This window comes from Rhamphochromis sp. 'chilingali' (genome assembly GCF_963969265.1).
Source record: "Rhamphochromis sp. 'chilingali' genome assembly, chromosome: 8".
NCBI lineage: Eukaryota > Metazoa > Chordata > Actinopteri > Cichliformes > Cichlidae > Rhamphochromis > Rhamphochromis sp. 'chilingali'.
In genome coordinates, this window is record NC_137935.1 from 8487747 (window position 1) to 8510155 (window position 22409).

Sequence of the window (22409 nt, forward strand, 5' to 3'; positions counted from 1 at the left end):
AAAGATTTAAGAGATTGTGGAATTTGCGTCCTTAACTGATGAAACCTAAGTTAATACGACGGAGGATCAGTGTCTGCATGAAAGAAGAAGAGGCTTTTAAACTGGGGTCGACAGAATCTTAAATAAAGCTGAATTGATGCTCTTAATAGCAGTGTGAGCTTTGCCAAACACATTTTTGATGCATTAAAGTGCGCCGTCCAACTCTTAATATCGAGTAATATCCTCTATCCATTAACTGCAACACTTTCAGTATTGATCTGAAGAAGTTCAAGTTGAGTTCAGATACACAAACACCTCATCAGGTGCTACGTCAACTCTGGTACCAAGTGAAACGACTTAAGTACCGCCTCAAAACGTTTAATCCAATAAACACACTGAAAAACAAAAACAGGAGATGATGACTCCGCAGACCACCTCAGAGACATCACTGTCCTTGTGCATTAATTGAAATCATTAACATAAGATGTAGCATGCAATCCATCTGCGCTGATCCTCACTAATTCATTCCTGACTTTATTAATAAACATCTTATTGGCTTTCAGCATTTTAATTAAAAAAATAAATAAACTGGGAAAAAAGGGGGGACGTAAACAAGAGGAAGATCCTCAAGCACTCTGCTTAAAATGCATATCAGTGTTTCTTTCTATATTTCAAGGACAGACTTATTTCATGGTATTAGCCTTAAGCAGTCCTCCTGATGGAAGCCCAGTGCTTCATTCTCCCAGATATTTTTCTCCCCTCCATGATGCCATGCAAGCTTAAGCGGTGTGCACATGAAAAGGTAAGTTCTAGCGCCATGAATAATGCACATTGTTTGCTGTGAAATGTGAAAGGAGCTGTAGATATCAGATTCACATAACGTTCAATGACTCCAGGATAACTGCCAGCATGAGCGGAGTGAACGCATAGAAGCCAAATATGATATACACAAAACAAAATGTAGCACTGTGGAGGCCACAAACAATGGGAGCTCGCCCCTGGTAGAGGCACAGTTTTTTTTTTAATGTTGTAATATATTTTCTTGATATTGTATTAAATATTGTATTAAAAAAATAATAATCCTAATGAACCAGATACTAAATTATACTGCTGTTGTTAAGCTGAGAGTCCCAGACCAGGGAGACCATGGCTTTTTGCCAGAACAAGCAGCCCTCTTTCATCCCAGCACACTTAAACCTCATTAGAAAGGCTTCGAAAGATCCTCTCACTACAAAACCCATTTCAGGCTAATTAAAATGATTTGTGAAATTAAACATAAAACATAAAAGGACCAAACATGAACACACAGACAGCTTTTTCAAGCTGGTATGAAACCCCAATCTCCCCCCGAAAAAAGCAAAAGGAAAAAAAAACCCAAAACACATTCATTCAACTTAGTTTTGATTTATGCATTTCACCTCTGCCCCACCTGCAGTGGCTACAGTGGGGCCAGTGTGTGAACGTGGTGATAAAACTGTGTTCTATGGATATCAGAAATCTTCCTGAGCCCATGCACTGACTTCCATAACACAACTGAGTCCACTTTCGAGAGAGCCGAAACATCTCAAACATTCAGTGCAGGTTTTCAGCATTGTCCCTTAAATACAGAGATGTCTCTGGATCTTTTAATAACTAGAACACACCCATGCTCCAGTATTGTGTGGCATGTTCATGATGACAAAAACTGATATACTTAATCACATTACAAAAAAAAAAAAAAAAAAAAAAATGTAATTATGTAAGGGCTAGTAAATAGTTTATATGGTCAAAATTTTAACACCATTTTAACCTGTTGCTAGGTTGGTGTGAGGCAACACCCAACGCCCACTGCTGATGTCAGAACACCTGATAAAGATAAAGACCTTTATGGGCCTAACACGTACCTGTGTGCCAAGTTTAGTTGCTCAACTCATGACTGTGTCAGAGTTGAGAAACACAAAGACAGAGATTTTGTGTATTATAGTAAGATATAAAAGAGAGGAGATAAAGAAATTCAGGAGGTGAAGTCTTTCTGCCCAAATATCACCCCACCCCCTTCTTTATTTAACGTGCTTACACTATTGACTTTCACATATAGAGCTTAAATGATCAGCACATTCTTCTCTTTCCCACATTTCACATAGAGTCCCAATTTTAACAAAATTGCACTTTTGTAATATTTGTTATACTTTTCTAATAAAAGGAACTATGACAAGTGACTTTGTATTGCTACAGGCTAAATTAATTTGGTAACAACAAGAAGAAAGAAAAATGTTTGTCAAAAGTTTTAATTCTTCATTTCTATTTGTAGAGCTCTCTTATCACCACCCACTACTCCTTTTGATGTTTTGCAGCTGTGGGCAACTTCTCCATTAGCCTACATATGTGCACTGCATTGTGGGACAATGGTGTCCATCAACAGCACACTCAACAGTGATTTAGTATGCACGCTGACATTTTTGAGCAATGCTTAATTTTGTCGCTTTTTCAGCACGGACAACCTCAAAAGCATGTTAATAGTATGCTGAATGGGATGGTGATACAGCATAGGTTATTTGAAAAGTGGTGTAGAGAGTGGACTCTAAAATACAACAGCCCTGGATTTTCAATTGTAGAATACTTTACATTTAAATACAATGACATTCAACAAAAGATAACCTTTTATAAGTCACAGAATGTGATGCCGTAGGTATTTACCTGGATGGAGTTAGAGCGGCCATTAAAGGGCTCGGGCTGTGTGAAGAACTCCGTGTTGTGGTCCAGCCGTCCGTGACCTCCATACTGAGCCGCATCTGAATCCAGCTTGATTTTGTATCTGGCAAAGATTGAGGTTAAGGTGCAATAGCAGTGGGAAACTAGCTTATGAGATTGAAGACCTAAGAAGTGCAGAAGGAGTTTTAGCACTAGTGCTTTTGGCGTGCAGATTTGGTTTAGCAGTGCTCAGCTGGTTTATACTCATTGAAATCCTCACATCCATCAGCATTCATCTCCTCCTCGCGGCACAGCACAGCGACAGTGCGGAGCCCAAATACACGAGGAGAACGCTGCCTGAAATTAACATAAATAGAGAAGCGATTCAGCCATGGCTCAACCATCCAGCCTGACAGTCGAATTTATCTAATGCACTGCATAAATAATGAATTTAATCAGAAAAAGTGATCCAAATGAGTGACAACAGATACACATGACAAATCATAAAAAATACTCTCTCCTCCTCTAGGAGTTGTTCACATTTTGTTGTTTTACAACTTGACAAGAGACTAGACTGATTTAAGTCAAGTACTCAGCAAATCACTGCAGACTCATTGAAATATATCTAAATAACACTGAGTTAGCCAAGTTGTTGAGCTCCCTCAAGTTGGTATTTAGCAGATGTACAAGAGGCTACTTGTCTAAATTTGCTACTAACAAATACTGTACTGAACATTGCAACCAGTTCTGTTTTTTAGTATACAAACACTGTATGTGGAAGATAAACTTTATCTTTTATTCTTTTGTATACTGACATTAAGTCTTTATCAGGTGAGGAATCAGAGAGGGTGAGGAGATGTTGTGTTTTACTGCACTAAGACAGCAAAGTAAACCTCAGATTTCCTTAAAGAAATATGTCTGTGAAGGTTCTCAGTCATCCAGGTCATCGTAGTCAAAGGAGCTTGCAAAGAAAAGCGTCTGGACTTCTTTAAGTTGCTTGAAGACGTTTCACCTCTCATCCGAGAAGCTTCTTCAGTTCTAAGGTCAAATGGTGGGGAGTCCCAGATTTAAACCTAGTGGGAGTATCCCCCCACAGAGGGACAAAAGGACCCCCTGATGATCCTCTAATCGCCTGAGCCAAGGTGTGAAAATGGGTGTGGGTCCCAATCAGCCAGGGTTTCGGGTGAGCTCATTGTGAAACCTGGCCCCACCTTATCATGCAAAATCCTGAGGTCAGATGGCCCAGGATGTGAGTGGGCGTTAAGGCGTCTGGATGCCCTTAAAGAAATAGTCAAGAGGAAAGCTGCAGGTAGTGTATGTATGGATTGTTGAAAAGTGAGGATAATCCTTTACCTTCCTTCTGTGCTGTCCTTGTACAAAATGACTCAAAACTTTTCTGGGCTGAATTATTGCAGCTGCTTAAACTTGGTCATCAATAAATCTGCATGCTCTTTAAAACAAAGAAATATGGAAGGATAGTGGATGAAATACAATATGCAAGTCTTTCTATGTGCTCTAGTGAGCATTTCAGTATTTACTTCAGCAGATAGTCACCTTTGTAGAGAATACATGCTACAACATTAAACTGATTACATGCATAATTATGCCCTTCAGCTGAAACAAATGTCGAACTAACGTCTGATGTGATATTAAAATTGTTAAGAGCCAGAATCAATCCTCCATGACTTTTAGAAAACTCCTCTTTTCTTTCTTAAACTACTTGACATGAGCATGTTGTTACTTGAACATAAAAAAAAAAAAAAAAAAAAAAAAAAAGGACTAAGGATGGGTGTCAGGATCAGTTGCAGGGCTGTTATTAATGTCAGAGAAAATATTTTAATACTTTAAAAGCTAGATTTAAAAAATGAAAGAAAGTGCACTTTGGCAAACATGCATGAACAAAATAAAATATACAATACTTTAGAATTTAGTCCCCCTTAATTCCTATATATTTTGCTTCCAACAAGACAAACTTTCTTGTAAGTTTTTAAAGTGTTCTTGAACACCTTGCACCTGATCATTTTCAGTGGAAAGATGTTTTTGTTTGTTGAATTACTTGAACTGATGAATTATTCAAATGGGTACCTAACTAAAGGGATGGGCCACTGTTGTATCTACACATAACAGAAAACTTAAAAAGGGCCAATACTAAATTGTATCTTTAGACACCTTTTCACTTGCAGCTCATTCCTTTTCTCTGAATCTGAATGCCAAAGACAACATAGTTTGACAGGCATAAAATAGCTCTTTTTGCACCAACAAGGTAATTCCTAAAGTGTCACTCGCTGAAAACAGCATACTTGTCCATGTCCTTGAAAAAATAAAGGACATTGGACAAGTAGAGAACAAAAAGAACAAGCAGGCCTACAAAACTGTCTACAGCAGATGAACAGTTTCTAAAAGCCATATCCTTCAGAAATAGGGAAAGAAATCCAGCTAAGGTTTGACACAGGACCTGAGAGATACATCTGGCCTTTTAGTTGATCCATCTACTTTTCACTGAAGTGTCATCAGAAATGGTTTCAATGGAAGGGTGGCTGTCAAGAAAACATTCTTAAGGGAATAGGGAGGAAGAGGCTAAAGTATGCCAGAAGTGGCAACAGGTCTTAAGTGACAAGTCAAAATTTGTAATTTTTGGTTCAAATCATCATCAGTAGCACAGAAGAGACTGTAAGAGAGGTACAACAGTGAGTATTTACAGCAATCTGTAATCTTGTCAAAGTCTATGTAATTATAAATGCAGGAATGAGTTGGAACCAACATGGAATATCATTTGCAAAGTGTCTGATTGGCAACAGCTACATTTTTTTTAGCATGATAATGATCCTAAATACACTGCCAATACAATCATATCAGGATACAAAAACACACAATGGAATACTACAGTCACTGATTGGCCTCCCCGGATCTCTACATTAACCTCCTAAGACCCGAACTCTTCCACGGCATGCATTTTTAATTTCTCTTCGATATTTGGGCATATTGGGGCCCAAGAACGTCAAAACAAAGAATTACCAGATTTTTTTTTTTTTAGCTTATTTTTGTTTTTAAGAAAAATAAGAGCCACATATGAGGATATTCGTTTAAAATTTTGATAGAACAGTAGCAGTATAATGTCCTCGTAAGTGGATATCAGGCCCTTGTAAATCAAAATTGAGTATTTTGGTCTAAATAACCCAAAATGTGATGTCCACATATGTGGATGCCAGGTTGTGATAGAGAGCTGAACAAAAGACAGGCATCATTAAAAGAATAGCTTTGAAAGTCCTAGAAACCTGTTAAACTATTCCTGAGGACTACTTAAAGAAATTGCGACAAAGCTTGCCTAAGAATATTCAGGCTGCCTTGAGGTGATGGTCCTACCAAATATTGACTTTCATGCTCCACTCAACCCATTTTCAAATCAATTCAGTTGTATTTATACAGTGCCAAATCACAACAATATAATATAATTTATATTGTAAGGTAGACACTACAATCACGCATACAGAGAAAAACCCAACAATCATATGACCCCCTATGAGCAAGCACTTTGGCGACAGTGGGAAGGGAAAACTCCCTTTTAATAGGAAGAACACTCCGGCAGAACCAGGCTCAGGGAGGGGCGGCCATCTGCCGTGACCGGTTGGGGTGAGAGAAGGAAGACAGGATAAAAAGACACGCTGTGGAAGAGAGCCAGAGATGAATAACAAGTATGATTCAGTGCAGAGAGGTCTATTAACACATAGTGAGTGATTCCTAGCAAAATATGAAATGAGGGGTGACCCAAGATTTTTGCAAAGTACTGTGCTTCTAATTTAAAAACTTCCCAACATGCAAAGGTTAGCCTTACTCTTACCAGCCAGAAATCCTTAGTAGATACCATGTCTACCCTGATTCCCCATGCATAATGTAAACACCTGTAAACATCTGTGCATATTATTGTATATCGCAGGGTTGGTAGCTATAAAGATTGGTACTATAGGGAAGGGAAAAAAACAGGACAACGGGATAAACATGTAAACAGCCCCCTAATTGGCTGGCTGAATAATCACCTTATCTACCCGTAGGCGACATTCTTGAGTTTAAGCATGATCCTCAAACGCTGCCTCATTCTGCCCAAGAGCCTGGAAAATTCTGCTTTTGCTGTCTGCTTGTCTGCTTTGATAGTGATGATTAAAAAGAAGCTCTCCTCTGTGCATTGTTTTTGCTCAAGAGAAAGATCCCTTCCTCCACACCTTCTCTGCTCAACTTGCCACTATGGTGATTTATTGACAGAGCAAATTCATTTTGCAATAAAAGCGTTGCAATACCTATCGAAAAAACATAGACATATTCTCTCAGGCATTATAATGCGCCCAGGAAACTAAGATACGTGATGTGAAAGTTTAATCTTTCTAATACAAATAACACCAAAAAACTTCCCAAGTGAGTGAATGTAATAAGGATGTGAACTGTAAATATTCCACTAGCATGTTTCAAAACTGAGTTGGAGTGCAAGCAGCACTGCAGTACTCCTTCCTTTATATACACATACAAAATTACATACACACATACACACACACACAGCACAGTGTGTATGCTGAAAATGCACAGTTAAAGTAATTCACAGTTCCCTGGCAAAGTTCTCTGAAAGGAAGTGAAAACTGGCACAAATTGGTAGTTGGATGCTTTGAGCGATTACATCTTTGTTAGTGGCTACAGATGGCTGCAACAACAGCTTACAGTATTTTAATCAATACAGCCTCTGTGAATAAAGGAGAAGATTAAAGAACACAATCAATTTTGCCCAATGAGCAGAAAGGCAGTCTGAAGCTAGATGATTCGAGTCATTGATGACCTGAAAACAATCTCGCCATGGCTGCGATTGCAGACCAAGCTACCACTTAGTTTCTCCATCAACTCGTCTTTTTTTTTTCCCAGGCCATATGAAAGTAATAGCACCCTGGCGAGGGTAAACAAGAGCTGAGCAAGCTGCATGTGCACATCTGAAGAATGCGGCATGGCCTTGTAAGCCTTCTAAATAGTGTATCTAGCCTTTTCAGAGTCGATTTTTACCCTGCTTACTGCTCAGCTGGTGTAAGTTTCATCAGAGTGGAAGAAATTATTCCTTTGTGACCGAAAGTGTTGAGGCAGCTCGAGCCAACTAGCAGCTGAAACCCAATCTGATGCAAAGTAGAAGCTTTAAAGAATATTGCTAAAAAATAAAATAAATAGATAAAAATCATAAATTATGTTTAAATTTGATGACTACGTACTGGAAAAAAAAACCCAAAAAACATGGCGCTTAAAAGTATGTTTAAAGAGTCTCCAGCAAAATTTGGTTTTGTACTTTTTTTAATCATTTACTTTCATTCTTAAACTTGGGGATTATCCAACACATTTGTCACACTTTTAATAAAGTGACAAAGATTTATTTTTCATTCTTAAGTTATCATTATATATAAAAGAAATGTCTATTACACATTTGGAAAGAAAATACGCTGTTCCCAAGGGCTTTGAAGCATAGGATTGTTTACAATTTAAAGAAAACATCATTTTTGTACTCAAATATTATTAATCTCCCTTCATATTCTATGGTTCATTTAGAACCATAGAACACAATTATTACCTGAACTAACACTCAGGTCGTGTACTGAACTCTGGGATCACCTTTTACATTTTTAGAGTTTAGTCTTTACAATAAAATACTTTATATACTGAACAGGAAAGTCATTGATTCTGGATGACTGAACTGTCTAACTGGACTTTATGAACATCTTAAATAAGTGTGGTTAACAGACAAGTGCAGTAGGTAGGTGACTTATGTATTCCTGTCAGTGTATCCCATACAGTAAACTGTACCCAAAAAGGTTGCAGCATAAAACCATAGCACGTGTTAAAGAGGTTTAGTGGGATGCAGATGGAATGTAGTTTATTTTCCTTATAGTTGTAAACAATTTATTCAAACTGCTTGGCTTGTTTATAGCCTCTCTTATCACCTGGCTGCTCACATTTCTTGCCTCAGTATACCGTTGATAGTAATCAGTATGTTTCCAGAACTCAAGGATTACCTTATTGAGTACAATGTTATCATAAATATGAGAAATGATGGCCAACACCACGAAAATAAAACCAGAGGATTTTCTTTTCTTTTAATGTCTGAAATAAAGAAGCTCCTCTATCTGTCTACACCATTTGAACATCTTCTGGAATCAGAGATTAAGCCACCAGACTGATGAGGATGTCTGTGGATGATATCCGTTAGAGTTACAACCTAATGGAATACCACACAGCCACATCGCCATTTATCTTAAAGCAGTCTGCAGAGAGCTGCATTAAAAAGAAATAGATGTATAGTTCCTTTTTCAGAAACCTTACCTGGAATATTATAGATAACATCAGAGCATGTTATTTTCGCTCATGCATAGTTAGTCATTTAGTGTCACTACACCTGTAGTTGAATTATCCCAAATGGCATTCCAGGAGCAGCTCAGACAGGAAAGTAAAAATGATGACCTGACACAATTGCAACTGCCTATTGGCACAGTGTAAATCAAAGACCAATCAGCACTGACAGGTACAGCTTTCGTGACGGGATCCAACTGGGATTTCAAATACTCTAACCAGCCAGATAAAGACCACTGCCTGAAGAACGTGTCCACCACGATTCGGAGAGAAAAGAAAAAAAACCTCACTCAAACGGTTTGAGTGGCTGTCGAAAAACCTGACATTGACTGCATTTTAATGGCCAACAATTTTATAGGCGAGGTGCTTCGCTTTACTTTCACTGCAGTTCTTCTGAGAGAGAAACAAAAACACACATCCTAAAGAGAACAATTAGAAAGTTAGTCTAAGAAAAATCTGACGACGTCTTGCGGTTACAGAGGCTCGGATTTTGATGGATTACTATACTGAAACATGTAATTATTTCACCCAGAGTTACCCAGAACCGGTGATATATTTCAAGAGTACTGCAACTAAGGTAACATAGTGCTTATTTTTGTAACTGACTAATAACATAATTATGGAAGATGCCGGAAAGAATAAGCACCTGAAGATCAATTTAAATGCCACGCAGCCATGCAACATGAGACCGAGGGCCACAGAAGGTCTTTTTTTGCTAGAGAGGAACACCCTCTGATATAATATGGTACTTGCTGTATTGCTAAAGGAAATGACATCCTGTATTGGATCAATTTTCACTAGTGCACAGCATGGTCACCTGCATCTAGCTATTATTTCCAGATACCGCAGTGGAGTAGAGCTCCACTGTGACATCCCTGACCCTCACACAGGTAGAAGAAAGTTTAAGTATATGACGGCTGAGTGTAATGAAAAAGCACTTTTGGACTCTTTGAGCTTGTCTTGTTTACCTCCTCTGCCTCTGAGTGGCACTTTCATCTGTCTTCTAGCCTAATTGGATCCTCTGCACACATTCCCATCGGAGGATCTGCATCTCCTCATACACACGGCACATTTACCTTCCTCACACACACAGCACATTTGCCTTTATGTGTTTACCGCCTCTCTGTATAATGACAGGCAAAGCTTTGCCCTCACATTTATTTGCATTTCCTCTCAACCCACCCAGTGTCTGAGGCCGCTCCTTAAACATCAAAAGAAGCACCAGGAGGAAAAGATGTGGTTGCATCTAAATGAAAATAAACCCTCAAAAACGATGTTGCCGACACTGTGAAGCAAGGCTATTAGTGCTTTGCCCAAGATTCACCCCATCAAGGCAAAGTAAAAACACAAAGCAGAACGTACAATTACTGCACATCAAACACGCTTACAATTAAAGGATGATGTTAAAATATTCGATGTCACTTCTGTTGGTTTTTAATAATTGAATAAACTTGATTAATGTCTTTTCTTACTATTCACATTTAATAATGTGTTCATTAACTCTTACAATCAATTCGATGGCAAAAACGTTATTGCCACTGTGTTATTTATGCTACTAAGACAATGTCACCTAATCATTCCCTGTATGTGACCTTATATAATAAGTACAAATAACATAGCTTGGCAAAATACTGTACAATTCGCATAGAAAACATATTTGATTGCGATAATAGTGTTTTCTATTTATGATGTTCTATTACAGTTTGACAGAGCCTCATTATTTAATTTAGCCAGAGGCAACCACTTATCCATCTAAATAAAATAAAAATGATGTAGAAATAATAAGAATAACTCCTGTATAATACCAGTCAATCGAATCATTACCATCTGATTGAATTTCTCATGTGTAATCTGCTGCTGGCATACAGAAAAAACCTACCAAACTCTGTCTTGCATTTTGACTCACTATCACATCATTTAAGTCGTAGCTGGAAATGGATCAGGGCCCTGTGCTTTGTACGTCGCTTACTACATCCAAGATCAAATGAAACATCCAAGACCAAATCATCGCGCTAACTCTGAGCTCGCTATTCCGGTTCCCCGAACACACCTGTTGTTGACGATTAGTATAGCTGGATGAAGTAATGTGAGATCACTGGGTGGCCCAACAGGGGCTACGCATCGATAGTAGAAACATTGATCGGCAACCCTTTGATTGGTCGGCGAAAATGTCGAAGGAGCGCGCTCGGTATTTTTCGGCAGCAGAGCAAGAACTCTTGAGTGAGGGATTTCAGGAGTTTCAGAGTTTAATTAAAACGCAAGGGAACACTGCAAAGGCTGCAAAAGCAAGGAGAGAGGGCTGGCAGAAAGTTGCTGACAAATCAAACTCGTAAGTAATTCAATAATAACAATAATAATGGAGTGGATTTATATAGCGCTTTTCAAGGCACCCAAAGCGCTTTACAATGCCACTATTCATTCACTCTCACATTCACACACTGGTGGAGGCAGCTACGGTTGTAGCCACAGCTGCCCTGGGGCAGACTGACAGAAGCCAGGCTGCCATATTGCGCCATCGGCCCCTCTGGCCAACACCAGTAGGCGGTAGGGTAGATTTATCATATCACACTATATTATCCAATATTATATTACATTATATTATATTATAATATGTTATATTATATCCCCTTTCACATTAGAGCCACAACAGGACCCACTAGAACATGGGAACAAGTAAAAGTGAAATATAAGAATATTCTACAGAATGGTAATATTTATCACTTATATTGCTTGTCGTCTCTTGGAAAGAGACCCTGGAATAATCTGTTTGTTTGTTCATAACAGCAACCAAGAAAAGGGCAGAGCAAAAAAAAAGACAGGTGGTGGTCCTGCACCCCCTCGTCAACAAGTTGGTTAAGTGAATAATACCCTCACGGGAAAATCGATATCTCTCTATGAGCACACTGTCGCGCTGAGCTAAAGGATCCTGTCTATCCCGCAATATACGCTGAATTCTGAGGACTCTCATTATCAATCTTGCACCTTCCGCAATGGGTTGCTCGCGTAAACGGACAGGATATGACTGCGACAGACTTCCCAAATCCACCTTCGCTTTTATAGCCGTGGTCTCTCATCTTGATTACACGAAGTAATTTACAATTACTACTCTGAAATATGAATTACATCTGTAATAATCACATACATGTAATAGAATGTTAATAGTACATTTCCCTTTTTTAGGGAATGACCTGTATGTATCTGTGTGAAATCAATAAAAGGATCAAGTGCTGCATTATCTTTAGTTACATTGATGTTATTTATTTATGGTGAAACAGTGGTGGAATATCGCTGTTGCTTTCGTATGAATGACGCGGACATACCTGCGTGGCCGCGATCTAATCCTGTTTACATAAAGTAAACCTGCTCCCCAGCAGGTTTACGCTTACGGCTCTGTTGCTATGACAGCAAGTCCCGGATGGGCTTCGGGGAACCGAACGATCCAGGATCACGCGAAATCGTCAACAATCTCATCCAGCTAACTCACTTAGCGCGGTACGAAGAACAGGCCCCAGAGCTTCATATCCATCCGGGAAGCTGTTGGTGTGAGCTGCAGTGGGCCTCATAAGGGAGTGATGTCCGTTATAATAAATACAAATCTGTCAGCTTCCTGTCCCCGCTCACATTCCTGATCATTAAGCCTGCTGTAATCACAACTGTGGGACTCATTAAATTTCTGACAGCCAATACTGCTAAAGAGAATGCTTTCTGAATCACTGGGCTCTGCTATTACTTCTCTCTAATAGCATAACAACACTACTATAAACAACCAACTCATATTCCCCTCAACAGCAACTGCTAAAATTATATTACAAAAGTCCTAGCTCTAGAGGAAACACTGCCATTAAAACTGTGAGTCTTTACAGGATGCATTTACTTTTAACAAGTCTGATCCACTTCTCAGTCTAAAATCTTCTCTTATTAAATGCACTTATGGGAGTTTTATGTAGAGCTGTGTTATTCTTTCAAAATTGTCAGTAGTTGATATTGCAGGTGATGTAGCTTTAGAAACTCATGCACAGCTTATAATCCATTCATCCATGCATATAACTACTTGTCCCAGTAGGGTCATTGGGCTGTGAGTGTACTAGCTAGAGCCTATCCCCCAAGTGACACTGGGTGAGACACAAGGTACATCCTAGACAGGCTGCTATGCTATCATAGGGCTAACAAAGACAGACAGACAAAAATTCACCAATTAAGCTAACAAGCATGTCTTTCGACTGTGGGAGAAAACTGGGGTCCCCACATAAAGCTCACACAGTCACAGTGAGATGACATGCAAACTCTCCACTACCCTACGACATAGCCAACATGCGGAAATCAGCAACTATAAAAATAGTCTGCTACATAGTAGGTTAGCATATGTGCAATCTGGGATCCAACTGGCTATTCTGTTGCCTTAATCTACAGGAACATCACAGTGGTTCCACTGTGTGCAGGGGATTTCTAAATCAATGGCTTAGTTTTGAAATTATATTTCAGCAAATGGACACAAACTGGTTACTACCATGGAAGCAATATGTGTTTAAGTGTGTTTGGATTGCAAACAGAAACCCAAAAACAACAGAAAGTTTCTCTCTCTCTACACACACAAAATAAATTTTTTAAAAAATGTGTATATATATATATATATATATATATATATATATATATATATATATATATATATATATACACATATACACACACACACACACATACATATACACATATATATATATATACACACACACACACACACATATATATATATATATATACACACATATATATATATACACACACATATATATATATATATATATATATATATATATCAAGTGAAATCTGTAACCCACAGCAACCTCAAAGGAAGAAACTGAGATGAATCAGCTCTGAACTGGTGTGATAAAAATACTACTTTTTTGGGATAGGTCACACACAGTGAAGCTGGCAAAAGGACAGAGGCTTATTATAAAGTCCCCACTCACATGAAAAATACACACATTATACTCCTCCTGTTACATGGCATTTGTTTAATATTGCAGTGCCCAGCAGTCTAAAACTTAATTTATTGACTGTATTTAAGACCAAAGATTATTTGGTTTGGATTTGGAGTTTTTGACATTAAAAAAAATACAGATATTGCCAGCTGTTTGTTTTAGTACATCCATTTTTAGTACAAATGGAGAATGGAATTACTGGCAGTGCTTGAGTTTTACAGAATAGCCAGAGTTGAGAGGATGTATCCAGCAGGGTAAAATAATGTCAACAAAAGAAGCACAATCCCAAAACAGATCATATATTCTCTGTGAGCTTTCAAAGTCAAGCTGTGCAGGGTGGATCGTGTATTTCCCAGCTTTGCGTTTGAGTCTCCCTTTTAACAGTCAATTACTGTCTTGGTTGAAATATTGTCAGTTAGTAATTTGTCAAGCTCAAAAGATTAGTCGTGTTATTATATAAAGGAACTAACTAACTAACTAACAAGGACAACATTACTCTGAGAGGCACTGTAAGTGTGCACTGTGGTGTAACAAAGGAAAGCCACAGTCTGAAGATTTAAAATTAAATTAAAAAAAGACATGTGAAGGATACTTTCCTGGAGCTTCTACAGCCACCCTGTAGTCCTGGAAGCTCTTACTAGGGTGGAAGTTGAAGATAAAGAGCACATTTGACCTGTCAAACACAATGACCTTGTCCTCTTCATGCCTGGCACTGACAAAGGCCTGGAGGGGGAGAGGAGAGAGAAAGAAAAGCTAATAAAGTATTTCTTCATGAATAGTCATTACCTTTCTCATCTTGGATTTAGAGAATTATAATGGAGCACATTATATCAGTGGACTACACATTTCCAAACACACTAAGAGACATTCCCACATCAAATTTTGGGTGGCAATCATCAGCAGAAAGCAGCGGCCCTGGGTAGCGCAAGGCAGACACTGTCAGCCCTAGACAGCTGCACATGATAAAGCCGCCACTCTCCTGTGGAGCGAGCTACTGTTAACGTGTCATTAGCAGAGATTATCAATGTCACCCCACCCCCTATTTTTAGTGCCTTGTTCCCCAAGCCAATTTCAGGGCAGCAAATTCACGGCTGAACGAGAAGATAAGCACCCCGACAACTGGACCAGCAGAGAGGATGGAGGTTAAGAAATGAGCTGACAGTCTGGAGTCTTTTCCCAAGTCCATTTCTACATGAGAACTCTGCAAATTCCAAGTAAAGCCAAGTTTCACTGACCGGCAGTTTAATCTGAAGCCATGAAGTCTTGACCAAATTAGAACACAGAGCTAGTCATAAATAAAAATAAGCATTAAATGTCAATGTAATCATCTGTCTTCGTAGTTTAGGAATATATTCTGATTATAGCCTAATCTGTAAATGTTCATGGAAAAATAAAAATTATAATGTAATAATTTTCAAGTGTGGAACAAGAAAAATACCTATTTAGGAGGCCAATAAATGGTCCCCCGATATGAAAGCAAAACCCTCTAGTATGACATTAGGTCACAGTCTGTCAAATTTCTGTCACTGCCAGCAGGATCCCCCTGATTGGGAGCTGTTTTGACTGAAACTTAGCCAGGCAATAAGAGCTTATTTTTGAAGTCAGCAATCTGAATGAGTAAATTTTTGCTAGTCCACTGCTAAAATCCAATATTTGCACAAAATGCTATCCTCTTCTCTGCTCCCTTTTCTTCGTTAGAACTTATATTAAGTCAGCTGCAGTCCAGCGCACCCAGCGCAGTTGGCAGAAAAATTGGATTTAACTTTGGATATGCCACAGGCAAACATTTTCCGTTTCCGGAGAGATAGGAGACATCGAAAATACATTTGAAGATGTAACCTGCTGCTGGAAAAGGCAAAAATAATGATTTGACTTTTGCCCCCAAGGTTTTCTATTGAAAACTATGTGAATGAATCACTGCCTCACGTCCAAACTGCTGATTCCAATGACCTTATTATTAGGAAAAAACTATGCAAAGTGCATTTTTTCTGATTTGCTGGATTTATAGACCATTTTTACGATTTCCATCAAAGACTGACTAAAGTTTCATTGCAAGCGATTAAAAGCATCTTGGGTATTTCTAATGGTTGGTGTCAGAGCTATAAATTATTTTTGCTTTATTTGCTAGTGAGTGCTGCTTTATCATAAAATACATTCAGAGCTGCACACCTCAAGGAAGAGGAGTTTTAGTTCAAGCCCAAAAACTTTGGCCTTTTAAAACTCACAGATGCACATCTTCAAAGACATATGCACAAATCTCACTTTTCAGCAAAGTCCCTGCATGTTTCCATTTCTGCTTAGTTCATTTACACCAGGGACAAAAAGGAGAACTGCTGACATATCAGCTTATGCTTCTTGTTTTAACTACAAAATGCCCTTGGATCCTTCCACTACAGTGAAATATTGAACTAACCGAGCTATAGAATTTTCCCCACTAAGAACAATTACCTTGGCAATGTCACTGATGAGCCATACAAAGGATTTCGCCTCATCTGGTTATTATAGCAGAATCTCTGAACACTTATTGGCCTTATCTGCGAGTGATGTTCTGATGTTCTTTTTGTGATATTGTTTCATTCTGTGAATAAGAATTTCTTGTCTCAGCTGTTTCTGTGTGCACAGACACTGGAACACAGGGTCAGCCACACAAACCACTAGAGCTGATTTATTATCTCTTGTCTGGTCTTCAGGGCACTTACTCAATATCTTATGAGTAGCTTAAGTTTTACATAATGCCTATATTGATTAACGCCTCTACTTAGAAACTTCTTTTTTTTAGAGATAATATCTGTGTGTACCATTTTATCCAAGTACTGACTAACTGATGTAATGCTACATGCTATTACAAGTAAAAGACAGGCATACATACATATGTATATAAGGCAGCATCCATGAAGGCATAGGGATGCATTCGTGCATAGAGTATTGGTTACTTTGAAGATTTTAATGCTATATTAATTAAATGTATTAATGTTAAACCACATGTTTATATTTTGGAGCAACATACGCTGCTTTTTCTACACAAGTACTTGCTTATTTCAGCAGGATAGAGCTAAACTGCATTTTGCATGCACTACAAAAGCACAGCTCCATATTAAGATCTGAAATTCATACCTGTCACTCAGTGACAAATATTTTGATATTATCCAGAGCCAACAAAGGATGCCTCAAATCTAATAATAAAAACTTTGAAAACAAGTGGTCTCCTCATATTTCGAACGGCTTCCTGTACAAGTAGTAAGAAAAGAAGACGTGATACAACACAGTGATAAACATGCCCCATTTCCCCATACTATTTTTAATGTATTTCTGGCATCAAATTCATGAGTATATATTGCTAAAAACAAGAACATTGTATTATTGAGAAATATAGGGCTTATATGGACTCAATGGTGGCCAATCTGAAAACGATGTCTCGTATATCTTCAAACGCATGATGTCTGCTGGTTTATTTGTTAGTACATATTCTGATTAGTTGATTTATAGACTTAGATTATAGCAGCAGAGACAGGCTATCATTTCTCACCAAATCTGTCAGTTTGCTGCCAGTGGATGTGTTTCGCAGTATCAGGATCACCCGTTTGATAAACCAGACTAAAACAGACAGTGAGGATTAAAAATTTGCTAACATCCTGCCCTCCGTTCAAGAGTTAAACAAATCCAAAATCAGATATCTGTAGAGTTTCTTTCTGCAACCTACAACTCAAGACATCATGTAAATACTGTATATACAGTAACCAGTTATCCATCCCTTATTTATTCCATAATGATTCTAGCAGTTTTGCACCATTGCATGTATAAATCTGGTAATATTCTGTATTGGTGTTGTTATATTCAATGTTTGTCCTTATTATGTTATGTGCATTGAGAGCAATGAAAAAGTCCAAGACATTTTTCCCCAAGATAATATTGCTATAGTATGTCTGTGAAGGTTCTCAGTCATCCAGGTCATCGTAGTCAAAGGAGCTTGCAAAGAAAAGCGTCTGGACTTCTTTAAGTTGCTTGAAGACGTTTCACCTCTCATCCGAGAAGCTTCTTCAGTTCTAAGGTCAAATGGTGGAGAGTCCCAGATATAAACCTAGTGGGAGTAACCCCCCACAGAGGGACAAAAGGACCCCCTGATGATCCTCTAATCGCCTGAGCCAAGGTGTGAAACTGGGTGTGGGTCCCAATCAGCCAGAGTTTCGGGTGAGCTCATTGTGAAACCTGGCCCCACCTTATCATGCGAATTCCTGAGATCAGATGGCCCAGGATGTGAGTGGGCGTTAAGGCGTCTGGGAAGGGATCTCAAAACTGGATTATAGATGGTAGAGAGTTGGTGTCGTAAACCACCGCCTCTGTTCAAAGAAGGTCGCTCACAGTGGACATAGATGGCTTCTTTCACTCCTCTTTCAAACCATCTGTCCTCTCTGTCCAAAATGTGAACATTGGCATCCTCGAAAGAGTGTCCTTTATCCTTAAGATGCAGATGGACTGCTGAGTCTTGTCCTGTGGAGGTGGCTCTTCTGTGTTGTGCCATGCACTTGTGAAGTGGCTGTTTGGTCTCTCCAATGTAGAGGTCTGGGCATTCCTCGCTGCACTGTACAGCATACACCACATTGTTAAGTCTGTGTTTTGGAGTTTTGTCTTTCGGGTGAACCAGTTTTTGTCTGAGCGTGTTGCTGGGTCTGAAATAAACTGGGATGTCGTGCAGGGAGAAAACTCTCCTGAGTTTTTCGGATACACTGGCTACATAGGGGATGACAATGTTGTTGCGTCTGTCTTTCTTATCCTCCCACGCTGGTGTCTGATCTTCTTTTCTGTGCCTCTTTGCTGACTTTAAGAACGCCCGTTTAGGATAGCCGCACGTTTTGAGTGCTTCCTTTACATGTGTGTGTTCCTTCTTTTTTCCTTCAGGCTTAGAGGGAACATGTTCTGCCCGGTGGTGTAGGGTCCTAATTACTTCAAGTTTGTGTTCCAGAGGGTGATGGGAGTCGAACAGGACCTTAGAACTGAAGAAGCTTCTCGGATGAGAGGTGAAACGTCTTCAAGTAACTTAAAGAAGTCCAGACGCTTTTCTTTGCAAGCTCCTTTGATTGCTATAGTATGTTGAGACACTCAAATGACTATTTAAAGATCAGATGAAAGCCAGATTGTTCCTTAGTGTTCTTGACATAAATACATCTCAACAACCTTTCAGATATTTGTTTGGCAACAAAACGCACAAAGTGAAAGTCTAATCACATATACATGCTCTTTGACCCTCCATAAGACACATACTGCTAAATCTGGCTGTAGAGCACAGCACAACTGCTATTACAGAACATCATTTATGTTCGAGATGTCTTAAGTGTACATTATATAGCTGTGACCTACTGTATGATTTTACATTAAATGCACAGAACCAAGAAAAACAGCACTCACAGTATGCCGCAGGTCAGCTCTCGTGCCAAATGTATTCACTTTCCCTGCCAGTAGCATCATTTACGATCAGCATTCCTTCTCATTTACCCAGCAGGCAGCACACAAATCAGTAAGGCTGTGCTTTTCCTTTGCCTTACCTCCAAAGCTCTGTCTCTCATCTACTTCTAAAGGATGTAGGAGCCTCCAGTAACTCAGAACACACTTTTGACTGATAGGCCAATATGCAGAAATTATCCGTGTGAACCAGGCATGTCTCTAATTATGCCCTCTGATATTTTTTTCTACTCTGCTGCATTTGTATGTCTGTCGAGCAGCACTCCGCAGGACAGAGTGTAACATAGCAAGGTGAAGTAGCTTTAATCTGGGGACTGATTCCCAGGGATGTGAGGGAAGGTATTTTTGAATCAATTACACACACTCACTTCTAATCCCTGTCAATTTAGCCAAAGTCTCCATTTGCATTATCCCATTACTTTGCTACCAGCACCTCAAGAGAAAAAAAAACACATTTTTTTTCCTTCTCCCAGAGGCTTCAAACGCAGGCAAAGACACAAGCTTCAGGAAATCTATTACTGTTCAACCTGACAGCAGCCAGAAAAACAAGACATTTACAAAATGAACTCTAATGTGTGCAGGGAAACTTTACAGGTATGTGAAGATAGTGAGCTGAGACTACATTTAATCTTGAAGAAAATAAACCTTTATCAGACTTATAAACAGCTGGTTGAGAAACGACGGGCTATTATTGTATATGTGTTTGAAAAGTTGCTGCAGCGATTTCTTTTTTTTGCCGTTTCATCACATTGCGTGCATAAAGCCTACTGTACAGTCAACGTGTGACGTTCTTACAGGTGGAGCTGCCAGCCAGCCGTACTTGTCTTCAGTACGGTTCATGTCCCGGTCAAAGGCATAGAGCTGACAGTAGCGCAGGTGATCCATATCTACCAGGTTAAACTGCCGCCGGGCATAGTGGTAACTCTGATTGTTGCCCTCTCTGGGGAAATCCAACCACTCAGGATGGCCAAACTCATTTCCTGCAACACAGAAAGTTTTATTAAAAAAGGTACATAATGAACGGAAAGGCACAGTCTTTGAATCAAAAGACCCTATTATACTGTCCTATATAAGGTGCATTTAGGGTTTTGTGCAATTTTTAACAAGATAGAAAAATAAAAAGATAGAGATCACACTTTTTTCATAACCTGACCAGAAGATACTTACTTTCCTGTTTTAAAGAGAGCTAAATTTCACCAAGTGACAATCATCTTATAACCCAAGAATCTGCCCCAAATCCAGTAGCTTTCATTTGAGCTTCGCCCTTTCAATTTGTGCAAAATGAATTCACCAGGATACATTTTCATCATTAGAATTTAAATCTCAGTTCTTCATAACAACATGAATGTTTCAACTTGGTGTTAGAACCAATACCAAGAGCTATTCAACTCGCACACAAATGAGACTATAATAAACAGATTCATCACTCGCTCATCGCTGTTTAATTCGTGTTTGTGAAAACAATATCTAAATTACTGTCTTATTCTGCCACCTTTCAAATGCCTGTTTGTTCATTTCATCTTTTCCTCATCTTTCACTTAATTAGGAGAAACAAGCTGGAATCTTCGGACTGCGCGCATTTAGCAAAACAGAACACACTCGGTGGAACTTTTCTGATAACAGACCTGATGCTACTATCAAGACACGCCAGAAAGGAGATGAGATAATGAATCCGTCACTGGGTGTCATGACAACATCATAAAACAACAGCCAGGATAATTGAATTCCTGGCAGTAAAAGAAAGACAAACCAGAGACGGAAGATGATGGCAACAAAAATAAATAAATAAAAACGAATAAATAAGGGGGGGGGGACCCTGAGTGATGGGATGAAGTGGAACAGACAGGGACTGACAGCAGATTTTAATGAAATACATTATGTAGGTGTTAAAGTAGTAGCAAACAATAAGACATGAACTGCCAACAGAACAAGCACACTGCAGCACTTGCCTAGGAATTAGGGCAGCAGAGAGAGAGAGAGAGAGAGCGAGAGAAAGTGAGAGAGAAAGTGAGAGAGTGCTTTTTCTTCTGACATCTGCATGAATAACAAGCCTCCCACACAAGTGAACTTGAAATGTTAAGGAGAGAATTACACCTCAGCACCACCAGTCAAAAACAGACTTTCTTCCCTGCACTCAACCAAGAGGATTGTGTACACTACTTTATTGAATTGTACTAATATTTCATATATTAAAAGCACAAAACCTATACTTCATAAAGTTGGAGATTAGTGAGAAAGTCAAACATTGCGCACTGCATGGATTTGACTTTAAGTGTTTATTGTGCAAAAAGTGCACAAACCAAAGTTGAAACCTTTTATTTCCCATATGTTAATGCTGAATACTGTAATGAAAATGGTGACTACAGTTTTAGTATTCAATGAGATTTAGTTACTGCTAATTGTTTTAATTCATTTATTTTTCTCAGTATTATTGTACAGGGTGTGTATCAAAACTTTTAATTTTACACCAGTTGACCAGTCCATTTTTCAGATCTCATGGTCACAAATTACAATAGTAAGTAGGTGGAACATATAACACTATAAGGGTGCAGAAGTGCTAGTTAATTTTGTGGCAAACAAGTATAGTGTGCCACCTTGGACACCAAGGTCCTGTAAACTTCTTCAGAGATTTTGGTCCATATTGACATGCTGATATTCTCATAGTCACTGCAGGCTGACCATTTGTACATTCTTGATTATGCAAATTTCCAATTCTACAAAGATCCTCTATTGGATTTAGTTCTGATAACTGTGGAGGCCATTTGAGTAGAGGCTGTGCTGTTTAAATAATGTTCAGTTAGTACTAAGGGACCCAAAGGAAAATATAGAAAATATCCACCACAGGCAGCTTAAACTCTTTTTGGACACCAAACTCTGACCCTGCTATCCAAATGTTACAGCAGAAACTGACTCATCAGACCAGGAAACATTGTTTCAGTCTTTTGTTGTCCAATT

At 38.9% G+C, this 22409-nt stretch overlaps 1 protein-coding gene across 1 annotated transcript in view; it reads right to left on the reverse strand.

Moving 5' to 3' along the window:
• Nucleotides 1–22409, reverse strand: part of gbe1b (glucan (1,4-alpha-), branching enzyme 1b) — a 105251-nt gene that overhangs the window by 16829 nt on the left and 66013 nt on the right. Inside the window, exons 13-15 of the mRNA XM_080889059.1 lie at nt 20250–20434; nt 14590–14720; nt 2656–2773 (exon numbers count right to left, since the gene is read on the reverse strand). Of these exons, the coding sequence (XP_080745185.1) occupies nt 2656–2773; nt 14590–14720; nt 20250–20434 (434 nt within the window). The remainder of the gene's footprint in view (nt 1–2655; nt 2774–14589; nt 14721–20249; nt 20435–22409) is intronic.